This window comes from Euleptes europaea, chromosome 10 (assembly GCF_029931775.1).
Source record: "Euleptes europaea isolate rEulEur1 chromosome 10, rEulEur1.hap1, whole genome shotgun sequence".
Taxonomy (NCBI): domain Eukaryota; kingdom Metazoa; phylum Chordata; class Lepidosauria; order Squamata; family Sphaerodactylidae; genus Euleptes; species Euleptes europaea.
The window spans coordinates 33,552,674-33,572,624 of record NC_079321.1 but is presented as its reverse complement, the minus strand read 5'-3'; the positions used below and the strand labels follow the sequence as shown (position 1 = coordinate 33,572,624).

Sequence of the window (19,951 nt, the reverse complement as noted above, 5' to 3'; positions counted from 1 at the left end):
TTTTAGATTGTGAACTTGCAAGTCAAAAGGAGGAAAATTGGGTGCAACTATCTTAGTGGCTGGACTACAAGTAATTCTTCCACTCTTCAAAGTGACTAAGGCACCCTTTCAAACTTTTTTGGGGAGTGGGGGGATAAAATTTAGTAACCCTTTGAATGATCACAAAAATTTTGAGGTCCAGATTAACCTTTCTTACTTCTAAATGTATATTAAGTACAAGTATTATTCCTATTACTTGATGATCTTCAACATATGGTATTCCATAAAGTACACTGAGGTTCTGCAAATCTGGGGCAAAGCAGCAATATAGCCTGCTCTTGATGAGGAGTCTGTGGGCGAAAACGCATGGTCACTTTATCCTCCTTTAATCCCTGTTTCAGCCAGGATTCAGCCAGGATCGAATGCATGTGTTTCGCCTAATGTGCGTTCGATCCTAGCTAAAACAGGGATTAAAGGAGGCTAAAGCGACCATGCGTTTTCGCCCTGTGACAGCACTTCTTGGGGTTCAGTTAACTGGCTGAGTTATGGACTGATAATATTAATGTTGAGTTTGTAGTCAGCTTCTTCAACGTTTGTGCAGAGAAGTTCTTAAGATTCAGTAACAATGAGTGTTGCTGGGAGATTTCATATGCACATTCGGTTACCAAAATTTGGGGAGTTTGAATACGGCGTCAGCCACATGCAGATCAGCTACCTGTCCCCATTGCCTGCAGCTGTGAGTTAGTTTTGAGAGAAGAGGTTGAGTATAGAAGGAGAGTTCTTCTCTGGCTCAGATGTACTCTCTGAACCAGAGAAAATTAGAAACCGCAATGCTGACCCTTCATATTGGGTCACTGAAAATTATATTCTGAGCACAGGGAATATAATTTTCAGTGCAGGATCTCTAATTGCACCTTACCATTTGTTTTTATAGTCTTAATGAACAATCAGGATCTAAGATGAGAAAAGTAATTGTAGCAGACACTGCTGTGGTTTGGCCAAGCAAATACAAGCCTCTGAAGGCATTGTGGGATAAAGAATTCCTAATCTAAGGGTCCCTTAGGTTTGGTTAGCCACTGATAATAATAGTATTTTGCTACTCTGTTAATTTGGAAAGTGATTTCATTATTGAATGCAGCCTCTAGTTTTGGTGAAGGGCTGTTCAGATAATACTTTACAGATGAAATCAAGGTGACCCAAAATGACTGTAGGTCTGATGGGCATAAGCAATTTCTTACTTGTAAAATTAGACTGATACCCTGCCTTCAAGTTAAGAACATGCTATGATCCAAAGGTTATACAATGTTTATAGTTTGAAAAAAGGCTTGAATTCTCTGACAAGGATCAGATTATATTTTAAATCACAAAATAGTATATCGTAATATTTCCACTGTATACAAATATTAGTAGATTAGTGCCATTTTAAAATTTAAGATAATAAACACACTGATCGCTTGTGGTTAATGAATATCCCTGCAGAATTTTGTAAACAGAAAGAAAGAATGTGACAGTAATTATATATCCATAATTCCTGCAATTTCTCTCATCTCTAAGAATCTCCTAGAAGCACTGCAAAAACTTCATACAGGCCTTTTGGTGGCAGAAATCACACTGTTCAGCATTAGCTAAATTTTAATCTATTGAGATCAGAGGATTGTTTCCCATGACAGTTTACTCTCTGGTTTTTAAGAGGTTTTTATGTTACTATAGTTTAACTTGATCCAGAATCTTCAGTACAGGAAGAAAGTTAAGCATGTGTAATGTTTACTGCAGCCCCGTCTCCCGTGGGTTTTCTACATGCAGGTCCCACGATCCTCAGCATAGCCTTTTTGGTGGTTACAGCGGACCCCCCTCCTCTCTTTTACTCCAGCAGAAAAGCTGGTTGGATTCAATGTATTGGATTGAATCCTGTTGAACTTTTTTTTGTCAATGATGTTCCTCTGGAACAAGTGGGAAAGCCTCTTGTACTATCAGAAGACTCCTTGTGCTGGAAGAAATATCAATATCAAGGGGGGAAATCTTTACGACCCACTCTTCGCAACCATATTTCATAACATTTCATTTCAACAACTATATATTTTAAGATTCATTCATTTACCAGCAGTGCCTGTTTATCGACATTTAGGACATTAGAATTATTGAATTTAATACATAAAATTACTTGGGATCAAGCTCATTGAAATCAGTGGGGCTTAATTCAAAAATCAATGCATTTATGATTGACGTATTAGAATAGCTTTGAATTTACCCTCTGAATCCCATTTCCCAAAAACTAGCTAACTGCCCTAGATTTTTTTTTTTAAATGGCTGCTGTAAACTATTTATTTAGTTAAATATCATACATGGAAATATATTAACTTAATAAGACAAAATAAAGAAAATATTGGGAACAATACACTAAAGAACTGTACAGAAGTGATGAAAGGGTGACAGATTCCTTCCAAGAAGAAGCTTTTGAAGAATAACCTACTGTTTTAGAAAGTGAAGTGAAAGTTGCACTGAGGGCATCTGGACTGCTAGCAGATACAAGAACATACAGTAGTTGCAAAAAAGTTGCTTCCGCACCAGCCAAGCCAAACTGATAGTTGAAATAGGGCCTTATCTCTGAAATAGGGCCTTGCCGACCCAGGACCAGCCTGAGAAACTTTCAGCCAGAGATTACTCCCACATCATTGTTAAACTTGCAAACTTTATTAACATTCGAAACACATTGATAATTTAACTTTTGGAAAAGAACTTGTTAACTTTGTTTGGAAATTAAGCGGCCACAGCTTAATGGCAACAGCTACTATAGCCTTGGTGCAGCATGGGGGCGGAATCAAGTACATGCGCCGACCCCAATGCGACAGGATGTACTGTTCCCACCCACAGCAGTCCCACTGTGGGTAACCAAGGGGAAGGGATGGTGCTATTGGGTTGAACCAGGACGTTCGCCACTCGGTGTTACCCAGAACACTTAGGGAAGAGGCAACCTGACCATCAATCTGGTCCCGTCCCCTTTAAGCCTCTTACCCCAAAACCCCTTATTGGGGTCCCCCGTCCCAAGTAAAGGGGCAGGCAAGCCGCTTTCCCCAGCCAACTGATTCCAGCTCCCGTGCCCAACCGCCTAAGCTGTGACAATATAAACCAAAACTTCTCCTGTGTAGGGAGGGTCAGGGTGGGACAAAGCAGAAGACGAACTGAACCCCTTACAGCTACCTTCCCTGTTTTATAGGGGCAGGGAGGATCAGAGTGAAAACCTCTGCCTCCAGACCTTAGCCCCAAGCCCCTCCCATCCACCAACTGGCTGCCTACCCCTTGGCTGTTTTAAACATCCTGGAGGCAGCCGGTTGGCTCAAACTGAGCCATCCGGCTCACATGTCCCACTGCACGAGGCAGCCTCGTGCCAGCCACCACGAGCCTGATTGGGCGCCGCCCCTGGTCCGTCTCTCTCTTTTTTTAACTTTCGTTTCTCCCTGGCTCGGGCGGCAAATGAGGCTCCTGTTTAACCGGGAACCTTCTCTTATCTCTGCTACTGTAGCAGAGCCAGCTGTTGCCATTTAGGCATCTCTGACATTCTCAGCCAGGTGGTTTGCTTCAGTCTGCTCTGACTACTGGGGAATTATTCAGCTTTAAGGTTGACAATGAGGAAATTGAAATTATTCAAGACTTTCTATTCCTTGGCTCCATCATCAACCAAAAGAGATAAGAAATCAAAATGAGATTGAGGCTGGAAGGTAGAGTTGCCAGGTCCCTCTTCGTCATTGACGGGAGGTTTTGGGGGCAGAGCCTGAGGAGGGTGGGGTTTGGGGAGGGGAGGGACTTCAATCCCATAGAGTCCAATTGCCAAAGTGGCCATTTTCTCCAGGTGAACTGATCTCTATCAGCTGGAGATCAGTTGTAATAGCAGGAGATCTTCTGCTATTACCTAGAGGTTGGCAACCCTATGGGAAGGGCAGCCATGAAGAAGCTAGAAAAGATTCTCAAGTGTAAGGATGTGTACCTGGCAATCAAGATCAAGTTAATTCATGCCATATTATTCCCCATTACTATGTATGGGTGTGAAAGTTGGGCAATGAAGAAAGCTGACAGGAATAAAGTAGATTCCGTTGAAATGTGGTGTTGGAGGAGAATTGTATGGATACTGTGGACTGCCAAAAAGACAAATCAGTAGGTTCTAGATCAAATCAATCCTGAACTCTCCCTAGAGGCTGAAATGACTAAATTGAGGCTATCAAGATGGATTGTCATGAGATAGACTCTATAAAAGAAGTCACAGCCCTCAGTTTGCAAGATCTGTGCAAGGCTGTTAATGATAGGCCATTTTCATTGATTCATAGTGTCGTTATGAGTTGGAAGCAACTTGACAGCACTTAACACACACACACACACAGATCTCATACCCATCAGGATTCTGAGATTTTTGATCTCTGAAGTACTGAAATTCATGGAAATTTAAGTACCTCATTTTTTAAAGCCACACAAAGGCTACAAAAGGGCTGCTTTGATTAATATTACAAAACAAATTCTGATGCTCAATTCTATGGTGGTCTAAAATCAAACCCAAATTTTGCTTTTCAGCACAATAACAAATGACATTATATTAATGAGAATAGATTCCATTACATTTTAAAATCAGATACAATAAGCTCTTGCCTTGACTCATTATACACCTCTGGTTATACAATTCAATGACACTCTCATAAGCACTTATACTAAGGTATGGAAATTTCTGTCTATTCTACATTATAATATTACAGTATAGTTAACTCACTAGGCCTAGATAGTGGATTTTCTTCTTCTGATAATTGTACTTTATATAAAGAAAAAGAGTTTGACTTTTAGCAAGTCAACAGTTAAGAGAGCATTCAACGAAGTGAAATCTGATACAAAGATTATGGTCTTTTTCCTGCAGATGTTTAAGTATTCTTCGGTTCTTGTAGGCTATCTGGGCTGTGTGACCGTGGTCTTGGTGATTCCGCTTTCACACAGCCCGGATAGCCTAAAAGAACTGATGAACTCTGACCGTGAAAGCCTTCGACAATATTTAAGAATTCTATTTTTTCTCAATTGTCGGCAAGTTTCCAACATGTTTTACGCATAGCATTTGCATTACTACCAATGTAGACAGTTGGTAAGATGACAACAGGGGCTGGCTTTTGCCACCAAAGGCTTTTCATTGATTCTGGCCCCATAGTGCTTCGGTTTATCCCCTGATTTCTGCACGTGTTTTTGTACCTTTAGATTTCACTCCCCCACCCCAATCTTTTCCAGTTAAGACCACTTCTTTTTTTGGAAGCTGATTTTTGAGTTGCCTTTTTCCTAGTGCATAATGTTTCTGTCAGTTTTCTTTGTCCCACTCACCTCTTGACCACTTTTCAGTTTCAGTCACCTTTGGTGGCATGATAATAGACCACTTTTCAATTATTGGACTGTTGTCATCATTAAACCACCCCTCCCCCTCCAAGATAAGTGATTTCAGGGGGGGGGGGGTTAGGCCCTAAAATATCAACCTATTGATGCTTTGTTGTAATGATCATTTAAGCAGTTCCTCTGAATTCCCAGCTTTCATTTAGAAAAAAGTAAGTCTCTATCCACTTCCCTCATGTAGATATTCCTTTTCCTTTACTTTTCTGCAAGGGAAAAAGATAGAGATGTACTTTTTAAAAATATATATATGAAAACTGGGGATTCAGAGAACCTATGTAAATAACCATTACAATACTACATCAATATATTTATATTTTAGTGCCATTTTTAAAAAAGAAGGGAGTGCTGTGATAAGGGCACCAACGAAGACATTATCCTACCTTGAAAATCCTTGTTATTTAAGCCATATTTAAATAAACTTAACTCCACAACTGTAAAAATGCACACTAAGGACAACCATGTGGAAGAACCCTGCCCAAACTGATTCCAGTGCTTGTGGATCAACTCCCAAGAAAATCAGGAGTAACTCAAGTATGTGGAAAAGGCCCAAGCCGCCATATTTGTTCGTTTTTGTTCTTTCCCTCTATCTTGGCACTGTGGGCCCAGAAAGTAAAGTTTTAGACCATTTCCTACAAAAGGAGTGAGAACTGGCAGACAGAGGGCAGGATCAGGGTATGTCCAGTCTGATTCTCTGGCAACACAATGATGCAGTGCAACTTTTTCACCTCCCCCCTCCTTCTGCAGCCCAAAGTGTCTCTGAAATGCAGCCCCCATGACCAGCATTTGGGGCTGCAGCAAGAGGGGCAGGCAATGAGTCATACTCAGCAGACAGAAGGATTTATCTCTGGTGGACCCAACTCAAAGACTCTTGGTGCATTAGCAAACTTTTCTAATAAAATACTCTGATTACATTAAAATATTTAGCTGATAGGCGATAATGGGAACTAATAGGAGCTCCTCTCATGTGACGAGAGTTTTCTACACACATGACTCAAGAATGGACAGTAGGCAGCTTTTGTCTGTCCTCTATATTTTCATTAAATAACCAAGACGGCCACTAGAACACCTCTAGAATACCTCTTCCCCCTTCTCTTCCATTCCATATTTGGAGATGATCCCAGGGCCCAGAAACTCCCCCTGTACATCTCTGCCAATCAGGATCCACTGCTCTGAACCTACCTGCTAGAGCTCCTGTTAATTAAAGGCAAATGCGATTTTGGTCTGTATCAACAGCAGCATAGTGAAGTGATGGTATTGCTTTACTCTGGTTAGACCTCACCTAGAGTACTGTGTTCAGTTTTGGGCACCACAATTCAAAAGGATGTAGACAAGCTGGAACGTATCAAGAGGAAGGCAATGAAGATGATGAGGGGTCTGGAGACCAAGCCTTAGGAGGAAAGGTTGAAGGAGCTGGGTATGTTTAGCCTGGAGAGGAGATGGCTGAGAGGTGATATGATAACCATCTTCAAGTATTTGAAGGGCTGTCATATAGAGAATGGTGCAGAGTTGTTTTCTGTTGCCCCAGAAGGTTGAACCAGAACCAACGGGTTGAAATTGAATCAAAAGAGTTTCTGGCTAAACATTAGGAAGAACTTACAGAGCAGTTCCTCAGTGGAACGGGCATCCTTGGGAGGTGGTGGGCTCTTCTTCTTTGGAGGTTTTTAAGCAGAGGCTAGATGGCAATCTGTGAATTTAGGCAGATCATGAGAGGGAGGGCAGGAAGGGGTTGCATCAGGGTTTAGCTCTTGTAGCCCTTTCTTACATGCCCAGGGTAATGCTGATCACCACTTTTGGAGTCAGGAAACAACTTTCCTCCAGGCCAGATCAGCCAGAGATCCTGGAGGATTTTTTCCCCATCTTCTGGGCATGGAGTAGGGGTCACTGGGGGTGTGGGAGGAGGTAGTTGTGAATTTCCTGCATTCTGCAAGGGGTTGGACTAGATGACCCTGATGGTATCTTCCAGCTCTATGATTCTATTATTCTAATGTGTTCAAGGCTATTAGGAAGATAAAAGACAAGGGGAAGGAGGAGCTCAAGAAACTATATAGATTCATATGTATAATTAGTTAAATGTGTAAGAGGTACATTTTGGGCAAAGTAGAATTGAGGCCTGGGAAGTTTTAGAAGAGTTTAAACTGGCTTTCTAGAAGATGTATATGAAGTTTGAAAAATCTGGAAACAAGATGGGTCTTTCTCTTTATGACCAAAGGCTTGTATGCTGGTGCACAGCTGGTAAAAGCTCCTGCGCTGGGTTGACTGGGTTGATCAGACTTGTCAAAAATGATCATGGGTCTCCAAACTGGGCTGAACTGTATGTTCCAGTAACAGTGTGCTCCTAAACAGAATTAGACTGATCTAAATCAGTTGGTCAATGGATTTAGAAGGGTGTAACTCTGATTAGGATTGTTCTGTTATGTGCAGTCCTGGGGGAAAGAGTGGTCATATCAAATTGATGCATTCTTGTTTATTCACTGAGCTGTTCACAGTTTATGTCCCTTATCCGATCTTGGATTGTATCAAGCTGTCCTTATACTTCTGCCATTTCTCTTAAATCTGGTGATGGGGAAAAGGGCTGTCAAGTCACAGGAGACTTCTGGAGACCTCACCGAGTTTTCCAGGCAAGAGATATTCAGAGGTGGTTTGCCATTGCCTAACTAAGCATAGCAACCCTGGACTTTCTTGGTGGTCTTCCTTCCAATGAGGGCTGACACTGCTTAGCTTACGAGATCTGACAAGATCAGGGCCTCTTATATCTACATATATGATAGATAGACAGACAGACAGATAGATAGACGATAGATAGACAGATAATATCATTATGTGGTTTTGCATGTGTCTTCTATAAAGTTTGTATCTCTGGTCCCTGGCATTAAGTTTTTTGTTGTTTTTTTAAACTAGGGGGGCTGCCTTGCTGGCGAGCCCGCAGCAGGCTCGCCAGTCCTGATTTGAACTGGGGATGTGGCTGCTTCAGCTAGTGAGCCCACTGTGTCCTCACCAAGCCCAGATCGGGAAAGGGGAGGTTGCTGGCTGGTTCGCCAAGCCCAAATCAAAATGAGGGGGGTTGCTGGCTAGGCTGGCAAGGTCACTGCAGCCTCGCAAAGCCCGGTTCAGGGGAGGCTGGCTGGGCTGCCGCCATGGCTTCCTTTCCAAGGCACTCCATCCTGAGCACCAGTGAGCAGGAAGGGGGCAAACAAGAGCACTGTGAGCTGGCTGGGCTCCCCAAGAGCTGCCCAGGGAGCCGACCACACACTTATGCGCCTCTCTGCTGCAGCCACCACAGGGAGGCACCTCAGGAAGGCTCTCCAGATGGGCAGACATGTCCACAGCCTCTGACCTCTGCTGTGGCACCCCCCCCCCACTAGCTCTGCCCCTGGAGCCTGCAAGCCATGCCAATCTGTGTTCAGATTGGCACCGTTTGCAGGATCCCCCGTGTCTCCCAAAGTTTGTGCCCAGAGGGTAGGCGTGGGGGGTGACTGCTTTGGCTCGTTGGGTCAGATAACATTGCTCAGCTCTCCTGATTCAGCCCACGGGCAGTATCTTTGACACCCCAGTCTATCCCAAATGGCAGTGTAGCTGAGCAGGTGTGCCTTACTCTAAAACAGGAGGGTCCCGTAGGCTGGAAATGGCCCCCAACTGCTTTTATATGGCCCACCGAGCTGAGTCAGCCACCACCACCCCACTGCCCCCCCCCCCCCGGCCACAGACTTTGGAGATGTGGAGAAGTCTGCAAACGGCACCGATCTGATTGCCTATTGGCGTGGCTTTAAGGCTGCAGGGACGATCAGGGGGGGGGGTCATCAGAGGCTGCAGGGACGTCTGCATGCGCCACCCACAAATCTGGCTGGACTGAACACGTGGGGACAGGCTTCCACCCAAGCACAGCCACACACTGGTCTCGGCACCCAAATCCACCCATGGACAACAGGCATATGTTGTGGACACAGAAAGGTGGGCAAAGGGGTCAAGACCTGCAGGTGACACAGGCACAAAGCCAGTTCCCAGTAGTGGCACACTCGGCACAGAGAAGCATGGAGAGGAAAGAGGTGTGCGGCTTCATGGGCACTGCAGCCACCCACCAAATTTTCCTGCGGACCGTAGCCACCTCACCAAGGATGCACAGGGCCTGAGTTCAGGTCCAGCACAAAAAGCCGTGGGGGGAGGGGGGAGGAAGGGGATGGAGAGGGGAAGGAGGAAGAGGGTACCTGAGGACTCAGGTAGGCTGGGGCTGTCCAGATAGGGTTGCCAGGTGCCCGCAGGTGGTGGGCAAACCCCCGGTAAAGTGCCCCTCTGCCCGCCAACCAGCTGAGGGTAAGTGGGGACCTGGCAACCCTATGCCCAGAGTACACGGGGCTGCTTCTCTTCAGCTCTCTCACTCTCTACTCATCTTCCCACCCCACTGCAAGGGACTTCCAGCAGAGCTTTGCAAACTTGCCGCTCCCTTCCAGCTGGGGGGAAGTCTGTAGGGCACATCCTTGCCCTGCCGCTCAGAAAAGAGCCAAGCGTGGCACTGGGGCAAGCAGCAGCCCAGCCAGCCCCAGCCCTCAGCTCAGTGCTCCAGGGCAGCACCCCCTGCAGCTGACAGCAAAGACGGGCACAGAGGTGCAAGACACTTCTTCTGTGACTGCCCTCGGTGAGCCCGTTCCAGCCTTTTCCCCTCCACTGAAGAAAAAGTACACCACTGAAGAAAAAAAACAGGATATAAATAAATATGTTGTGGCCTGCAAAGCTCAGGAAGGAACTGGTCTAAATGTTGGCACTGGAGTCTTTATGGCTGGAATTCTAGTAATGAATACTAGGGTGTCTCAGGAAAAAGTTGTTGGTTTCCATGGGATATTTTCTCTGTCCGCAGAAGAAGAAGAAGAAGAGTTAGTGGGGCTGAGAGAGTGTGACTTGCCCAAGGTCACCTAGCTGGCTTCATGTGTAGGAGTGGGGAAACACATCCAGTTCAGCAGATTAGCCTCCCCCGCTCATGTGGAGGACTGGGGAATCAAACCCGGTTCTCCAGATCAGACTCCACCGCTCCAAACCACCGCTCCAAACCACTATACCACGCTTTGATGCCAGTGTGTGAAACCTACCCTCTTCCTGCCTCACACATTTGAGTCAATGCTTTTTTCTGTCTCAGTGCTACCGTGTATGTATGCATGTATATGATTACATGGATGGAGGGGAAGATATCAATGGAAACTGCAGCAATTCCACCTTCCCCAGATATCTGTCACTGTGGAAATGTCTGTCACTGTGTATTTTCACTTTTTGGATCATGTTAGGATTTCACCATATAGTTGCATAGCTACATACCTGTGTGTGGAGGGGGATAGAACTGTTTACATATATTGCCCAGCAACATATTTAATATAATTTTTAGACTTAATTTTTCAGATTTAATATATATTTAGACAATTTTTTTAAAAAAAAAAATCTGTGTTGGAATAGAGAAGAGGCCCAAATATGGAAGCACTTCTGAACTTTCTCCTCCCAGGGTTAGCTAGGGCAGGTTACTGTGCCAGCATAATTTAGCTTGTCTGTTAATTTAAAAATGCTGATATTTGGCCTTGACAGATTAACCATTAGTCCTTTTGGAAAGCCTCTATGAACTATAAAGTGGTGCTGTGATTTATTTATTACTTAAAAATATATTAGCTGCCTAAAAAGTGTAAATATTCATTGACCGTTCATAGAGGTTAACACAATTTATTCTATCGTTTAAAAGAGTTCTTGATTATATATTTATATGGCATTATGGTATTTATTTGTTTGTTTGATTTGGTACATATGGCACGGCTAGTGTTGCCAGGTCCCTCTTCGCTACCGGTGGGAGGTTTTTGGGGCAGAGCCTGAGAAGGGTGGGGTTTGGGGAGGGGAGGGACTTCAGTGCCATAGAGTCCAATTGCCAAAGCGGCCATTTTGTCCAGGTGAACTGATCTCTAGCGGCTGGAGATCAGTTATAATAGCAGGAGATCGCCAGCTAGTACCTGGAGCATGGCAACCCTAGGCCCGGCTCAACCAAGTGAATTTATATCATATCCGGCCCTCCTAACAAATGAGTTTGACACCCCTGCTCTAAAGTAAACTTGTCTAGTACCTATGTTTTCTTAACACCGCATATAGCACAAAGTAGCTATTAACTTGATGGACTGAGAATTGCACAATGATAATGCAGCTGTTTTATGAGGTTTCCCTTGTAATAAGGGAAGACCAAGGTCAGTACCACACAGCTAACACCCAACACCAGAGAGAGTGCTAGTGTAATAACAAAAGGTGCCAAGTCCACAAATTTACCTTTTAAAACTGAATCAACATCTTCTGTTTCTGCTTGTAATCACCTTTCTGACCTCATTCTCCTCCAAACATTGTATAAAGCATCCTGTTCTCATATAGTGGCTGAAAATGCTATCAAAACACCCAAAAGTAGCTTTGAAAATAGATCTTGAGTAAGGCTTAAATTGCATGTGGGAAACTGGGGCTGAATAAAGTTTGATTCTTGGTGAACTTTCCTACCAATGTAGTCCTTTGTGCCTATGGCTGAATTTCAAGTATTTCTGATTACTACTGCAGGGTGGGGAGAAAACCCTCACCTTTAATGGGGGGTGGGTGGGGGACTGATAACATTTTTTATCCTTAGTAAAACATTGTAACTGTGGCAGTAGAAGTAACACTGGGGGGAAAGCACATATTTTAATGTCATTTTGGCAGCCACTGTAGCACAGGGGTTAAATATGCAAAGTATTAAAAATGCCTAAATTGGAGCACGGTTATATCATATGCAAAGAACACTGTTTTTCATGGAGGTGATAAGATAGCAAAAGTTAGGAAAAAGAGAAAGGGAAAGGTGATTTGGATATGTCAAGAGCCTGACAGGGAGACCAGACTGCTTTGATGTCAATGTGAAACTGGAAAGCGGAAAAAAGGGGCACTTCTGATCCCTCCAGGGAAGATTCTTTCTTTGGAAAATGTTGCAGTAAAAACTGTCACCAAGGTAGCTGAAAATCTTTATCTAATCACAGGTGTATCAACTTTTGTTCTATAAAGATCCAGAATGTCAGCTCTTTTGAAAGCATGAAAAAAATATCGGTTTTGGTGCCCCCTTAAAAAAAAAAAGTCACACCTCCCTTTTGTCATATGCAAACAGATGGTGTGGTCTTAGGACTGATTTCTGTACTCCTTCTAAACATTAGACAATGGTCTGGAGGAGCATGAACTATCAACCATACGGAAAGTAGGCAGTCTGGTTTTAAGCACTGCCCAGATGGGAAACCACCTGGGAGTCTGCTATAACCTGCCAAATTAAATAACTATAAGGTTTAGGTTGGACTCACACTGACTTGGGTAATTTCCAAGTAAATATGCATAGGATTGGGCTGTTAATTTGGTTAATTGGGGGGGGGGGTTCTCTTCTACAACTAATATTTATACATCCTTGATCTGATGCCCAGTAAAACTGAATCAAGCCTGTGAAGAGGAAATCTGCTCATGTTGTGATTCTGTAAAGCAGCACATTCTTTGGAGGAGAAAAAGGGCATTTGGAAAATACAGTTGCGCTAAATTGATTTTGATGTCTTGAATCACTTGAGATGGCTAACATATAAAGGTGAAAACAGCTGTCATGCTCAGAGTCTGTCTCTGGGACACCGTGACACACTTTTTGTGTGGCTGTGTGGCTGGAGGAGGGAGTATTTTTAACCTTGCATCTGCTCCGATCCCATCTAATTTGAATATTTTGCATGGCACACTACTCAATGTGTCTCTTTAATGTCTTCAGCTAAGCACGCTCTGCCTGATTGAGGCTCATTACATTATTCCACCTGTCAAATAATATGTAATGAAGATAAGTGAGCCTTTCCAGGGATTCAATCTTTTCATTGCCCTGTGGACAGCCTGAAACTTATTTCGTCTCATGAGTTCAGAGGAAAGGAACAATGTAACACCTATGTTGAACTAATTTACATGTTTAGCCTCCCTACCTGAGCAGCATGATCAATAGCGCAGTTGCTACAGCAAGATGAGACAGGTGATGAATTGGCAATGCTTTGTTAGGCTTCATGCTATTTATTGTACCAAATCCCAGTCTCCTCTTTAGACATCTTATAGCTAAAGGACAATGCACAGTTTCTTACTGCTTTAAGATTCCATATCAAACAAACATTTTAAAAATGTTTACCCTAAAAGGAGCAATGCAGAACAACAACAAAAAAAACCCTCAAAGTTGATTTTATGTTTTACATTTTATGCCATTCCTTAAACCCACAGCTTACTAAGAGGGTATAAGTTTTGTATGCAGATGGTAGATCAGTCTGTGGCAGGATTTTAGGTAACACATGCTAGGAAAGGGTGTTTTCTGCCTGAGACCCTGGAGAGCCCTGACACTCAAAGTAGGACATACTAGGCTGGAAAGACCTATAATTTGACTTTACACAAGGCACATATATAAGTTCATTTCAAAGTTGGATAATGACAATTTATGTTTAGTAGGACAAACTCTGCTGGGGGTTCCACTAATTCACACACATTACAAGATGGAAGAAATCTATCTGCTGAAGGGCATTGCACAAACTGCCATGAAATGAATGCATCACAATCAAGCATAACCATTAATCCAGCTGATAAGGTATGACATGTCTCAAAACTTTGTAGAACATCGTTTAAATGAATGCAAACCTTTTTATTCAGTTATATTTTCATAGCTTATGCATGCAACTGCAAAATATGCATTCAAAATATAGGTCTAAACATTAGGGTTGCCAACCACCAGGTTCTAGCTGGAGATCTCCTGCTATTACAACTGATCTCCAGCCGATTGAGATAAATTCACCTGGAGAAAATGGCTCCTTTGGCAATTAGACTCTATGGCATTGAAGCCCCTCCTCCCCAAATCCTGCCCTCCTCAGGCTCCACCCCAAAAAGCTCCCACCGGTTACAAAGAGGGACCTGGCAACCCTACTGAACATGTATATAATAATGTTATGGATTTATTGTCTCATTAATGTAAATGGGTGCTTGGGGCTAAAGACTCAATTAATGGTAGTTAGGGCACATGATGAAATAATTGTATTATTCTGTAATAGATTTTTCTTCAGTGGGAGCTGAAGGGGAGGGGGCAGGTATGTCAGCATGTGTGGGAAAATGGCAGTTTAAATGTGAGAAAGCAAGTGAGCTTTGAGTTGGCTGAAAGATTAAGTACCTTGGGGGTCTCTTTCTCTCTGGGATTCTTCTGTTGGATAACCTCTTGGCCTCCACCTATAATTTATTTGCATATATGTTAATTAAGCAAATATTACAGTGATTCGATACATCTCTACATTAGTGTAGTTCCAGTAACTTCTGACCACTGGGAAAAGTAGGGAATGTGCAATGCTAATAACAGAACTTGGTAACTTGATACAATTCAGTAAGATTTTTTAAAATGGAAAATTGTTCAGTCAAATATAATGACAACACAAGCTAACTAAGAAAGGATGGGTAAGATGAATGTTGGAAGAATTTTAGAAAAACAAGGAATCAAATGAGAACTGGCTTTTCAAATATCACAGCATGTTTAGAGACTTCTGATGAATAACACAGCTGTGTAATCAGGCATAGTATTGGGCTAAAAACAATCCCACAAGTTTATTTCAAATATTTGAAAAACGCAGCATCTAATTAATTGTTTATGTTTCCAATTTAAATTCAGCATAAAGGGCCCAAAAGTTTCGTTCTCAATATGGTTCTTTTTCTTCCCCTACTGGAAGCCACCTGTCTTATTAGAAGGTATAGGCTGTCTGCAATGGATGCCACCAGTTATATTTCATGCTACAAAAGAGTTGTTATCAAGAAAGTGAAAATATATTCAATCCAAAGGCTAATTGAGGTTCATGCAAAAAAAATAAAAACTCTTCTAAGCTCATTAACGGGTGATCAGAGTAAAGTACAAGAAGTCAAAGTTTAAATCCACAATTAGGAATACAAATACACCGTATTTTTCGCTCCATAAGACGCACTTTTTTCCTCCTCAAAAGTGAGGGGAAATGTCTGTGCATCTTATGGAGTGAATGTGTGTGTTACCGTAACTGGAGCCGAATCGCCGAGAGGAAAGTGCTGGGGTTCCTGTGTCTGTCCGGCGGAGCACTGCTTCCCCCTGCTGCAGAGAGGAGGCTGCTGGGGTTCCCTTTCATAAGGTTGCCTCCCCTCCAAACCCCGCCCCCGAGCCCATAAGGGTCGGGCCCTTTCACCTGCTTCCGGGTTGGGCAGCGGTCTCTGGACGCGCTGCTGGCCCCGCCCTCCCCCTGGCCTCGCCCGGCCAATGCTCATTTGGCCAGCGGGGGTGCCGCGCCCTGCCCACTCCTGTGCCTGCTCACTGCCTCCGATGCGGCTCCCGGTTCCCACCCGGTGGCCGGCTTGAGGGTCTCTACCCGTTTCCCCTCCTGGCTGGTGTCCTGCAGAGGAGAGAGAGGGAGCAGGTAAGCCTGCGTCCTGCCACCCCGGCCTCCCCCAGGCCCCAGCGTCAGCCTTTCCCCCCCCATCTTCCCTCACTTCCCCATTTGTGCTGGGTGAGACTGGGCGGCCCTCCGCGGAGGGGAGAGAGGCATCCACGCTACGTCCCATAATCCCTGCCGGAGGATCCATCGCGGGACACAGAATATATTTTTTCTTGTTTTTCTTGTTTTCCTCCTCTAAAAACTAGGTGCATCTTATGGTCAGGTGCGTCTTATGGAGCGAAAAATACGGTACCTAAAATCTTCAAAACTGAGGCTTAAAAACACTGAATCAAATGAACAGTGCTCAAGCTCAACAGCTTAAGGAGTTAAAAAAGGCTTGCTCTGATTTTCAGGCTGACTACCTCACATGGAAATCCGTTGGTCCTCTGATAGCTTATTCCTCAGTGTCTACAATGTCTAGAGTTAACAGCCTCCAGGTGGTGGCTGGAGATCTCCTGCTGTTACAACTGATCTCCAGCCGATAGAGATCAGTTCACCTGGAGAAAATGGCCACTTTGACAATTGGACTCTATGGCATTGAAGTCCCTCTCCTCTCTAAACCCTGCCTTACTCAGACTCTGCCCCCAAAATCTTCAGGTATTTCCCATCCCAGAGCTGGTAACGCTAACCATATCAGTGCCCAGGTGTCTACCCTTGCTTATGGCTGAAGTTACTGCCCAAAGCAAATACTACAGATGACATCAGTGGCTCACACTATTTACATAGGTCACCGTACCTCAATACCTCTCATCCTCAGAGATGTTACCCAGGTCAACCCCAAATTTCCTGGGAACAGACATTTCCTTGCAGCAATCCTCACTCTTAGATATATTCATGGACATTGGCCAAAAAAAAAGTTAGAACTCTTTATGAAAAAACCAAGACCACGGTCACACAGCCCAGATAACCTACAAGAACCAATGAACTCTGACCGTGAAAACCTTCGACAATATTTATGGACAAACTTTCCAGTTCAAATTTGTTAGTTCAATTTGATCATCGGTATTTTGATTTCACTTGGCCTTAATGCACACAGGTCTTTATTTTGTGGCATTTTTTGTTTTCTCAAGCTGAATTTTACCCTCAAAGTGTACAAATTTTAGACATCATTTTTCATTTGTTGTATATAAACAGCTTATAAATGACATTAAAAGAATAATTAATAATAGCAACAAAATGTATATGTACCAAAACTGAGAACAATGAAAACATATGGAGTAAAAAAAAGAAAAGGCAATGTTGGGCCATTCTTAATTTTGTCCTGAAGCTTAAGGAGAAGAGTTTTGAGCTAAAACTTTACAACTGAAGTGACTATATCTTGGTCTAAATGATATAACTTACCACATATCTGGTTGGTGATGTGGTGTCTGGTGTGAGTATTTATCACATGTGTTGACTGGTGCAAACAATAATATATATTACATCATGTAAAGGGTTAAAAAGCATTTTCCATTGCCCCAGTCTCTCGTGGTACTATATCCCATGAGTCATTGCTAGCCTTCTAAAGAAAGTTGTCAATGCTATATCTGAAGTTAGTGTTTTGAAGGGGAACCACAGACACATGGATAGCTAGATAGTTTCCATCCCTTTAGATATTTTGGAATTCAATGACCTCCAGATACTGAAATTCTTGTTCCCATGAGAGAAATGCAAATGTACAGAATTCAACAGCACAATACAATAAAACAATAACACAATAACATCAAAAATCATAGAAATCACAAGGAAGATTTGTGTGGTAGCAAGCTAACCACTCAATGTGGTGTAGTGGTTAAGAGTGGTGGACTCTAGTCTGAAGAACCGGGTTTGATTCCCCACTCTTCCACATGCAGTCTGCTGGGTGATCTTGGGCCAGTCACAGTTCTTTCAGGTTTCTCTCAGCCCCACCTACTTCACAAGATGTCTGCTGTGGGGAGGAGAAGGGAAGGTGATTTTAAGCTGCTTTGAGACTTCTTAAAGGCAGAGAAAAGCGAGGTATAAAAACCAACTCTTCTGCTTCTTCAATATGACAAATGCACATAGTAAACATTATGTATGGACTATATTACATGAAAACAGAGAACGGCCCATGGTGAACTGTAACATATATACCAGGCCTAATATTATTTTTAAAAGTATCTGTGCAAACAGAAAGAGTAAATCATGTAAAAAAGTAGATTGGCTAATCTACAATCAAATAATTATGAAATTACGACAAGACTGTTATCAACAGGCTAAACTAAAAAAAAATACAGAATCTGAAAAGCTAATCAGTAAAGAGACAGAACATATTTTGGGAAAAATCTACAAACTACTGCTTAAATTTGAAACAGAACAAGAGCAAGTTAAAGTATGCATGATTAAATGAATTGAAATTTTTAAGAAAGAGATAACAATGCAGCAATGGGAAAGACTATGGACTAAGTCAATTAAATTTACTGCCAGTAATAATCTGTGAGAAAACTGGTACAAACAATTCTTCAGATGGTATATCACACCGATGGATATTAAAAAGATAGACAAAACATATGATTGCCGCTACTGGAAATGCAAAGATAAAGACGGAACCTACTTTCATTTGTGGTGGACTTGTAAAAAGGTGAGAAAATATTGGATACAGATTCATCAAGAAATGCAAAAGATTCTTAAGATCAAATTTCCAATTAATCTGGAAATTATGTTACTGGGGATAGAACCAGAGAATTTGGAAAACAATCATAGAGAACTTTTTGGATATCTGATGACTGCAGCAAGGACAGTATTGGCAGCATCATGGAAACAAGAGACTGTTCTGGACTTAGAAAAGTGGCAACAAAAAATGCAAGAATTTGCGGTGATGGCCAGACTAACCAACATCCTGAAAGAAAGAACGATTGATGACTCACAGAAGAAATGGGAATGCTATTTTGAATATGCTAACTGGAAAGTGTAGAATAAAAATTTAACAGAGATAGAAAATAATAGTCATATATTTTAAACAAGTTATAGATGAAGATAAATTTAGAGCATAAATGTAGACAAGTTCAATGTTTAAGTCAATGTCATAACAATAGAACAATGTTTATGTAAACTGATTCCTGAAGTAAGCGCAAAATGTATGAATGGAAGTGTATGTGTATGTTTGTTTGTTATCTTTTCTTTTGAAAATGTCAATAAAATATCTTTTAAAAAAAGAAAGAACAAATCATGCCAAGTGAATAACTATACACAGCTGATACAATCATAGGATGCATTTGTGCCAGTATTTGGAAGAAAAGACAATTAAGACAAGATCTATCACAAAGCTGAAAAATGAGACAGACTACAGTCTGGAAAATATTTTTATTTGTGCTAATGATCAGCCCCAAACTAATTTGAATGAATTCATGCTACCATCATAAACCAATAACTAAAATGGCTGTGTAATATGAGTGATTAGTTAGCCATTTGGCCTGCAAAAAAACAACAACATTGTCATTAATGTCTTAGCACAGTAACCAAATGTTTTCCAGTGTTTTTGTTCACAGGGGGCCAAATTTAAATGAGAATTTAATGCAGTCCTTTGTTTTCTTCTTCCTTTTAGGATAATCCCAGTCCCTGCATTCTACTTTGCATGTGAATGATGACAAAACATTTTAGAAGATAACATCAGTAAATGCTTTGGAATAAGAATCAGAGGGAACTTAAATGAGAAGAAATTATCCAAAAATATATCTATGCCAGATTAATCTGCCTTTAGTAGAAGTACATCCCTTAACGGTGTAATCTATCATCATTCATTTGCTTAGAACAGGCCAGTTGTATTCAATAATGTTATGTTTTAATCTATCAGTGTCATAAAGCCAGTCTGCATGTGCATCGTCGATTGAGAAAGCTCCTCTTCAACTTTCAAAGCGCCAAGGGATCTTCCTTGCTACAAGAATCTGCCACAGATATTAGAAGAGCAGAAGGAGAAGGAAGAAGAAAATGCATGACAGAGCTCTTCACTACTAACTTCTCTGCAAAGAAGCTTTTACAATCCTTCTGTGCACAAATTTACTAGGGAGTGATCCACTTGACATTTTGAAAAAGTATTATAATGTTAAGAATATATGAATATATAAGAATTCTAAGTATTTTGCTGTTAAGAATATATCTATATTACCCAACAT

The 19,951-nt window shown here is 42.2% G+C and overlaps 1 protein-coding gene across 1 annotated transcript in view; it reads left to right on the top strand.

Moving 5' to 3' along the window:
- The window catches only part of TPO (thyroid peroxidase), a 117,294-nt gene extending 97,614 nt beyond the window's left edge, over positions 1–19,680 (top strand). The window contains exons 16-17 of the mRNA XM_056856343.1: positions 13,858–13,996; positions 19,384–19,680. Coding sequence (XP_056712321.1) covers positions 13,858–13,996; positions 19,384–19,419 — 175 coding nt within the window. The 3' untranslated portion in view covers positions 19,420–19,680. The remainder of the gene's footprint in view (positions 1–13,857; positions 13,997–19,383) is intronic.
- Positions 19,681–19,951: the final 271 nt, after the last annotated feature.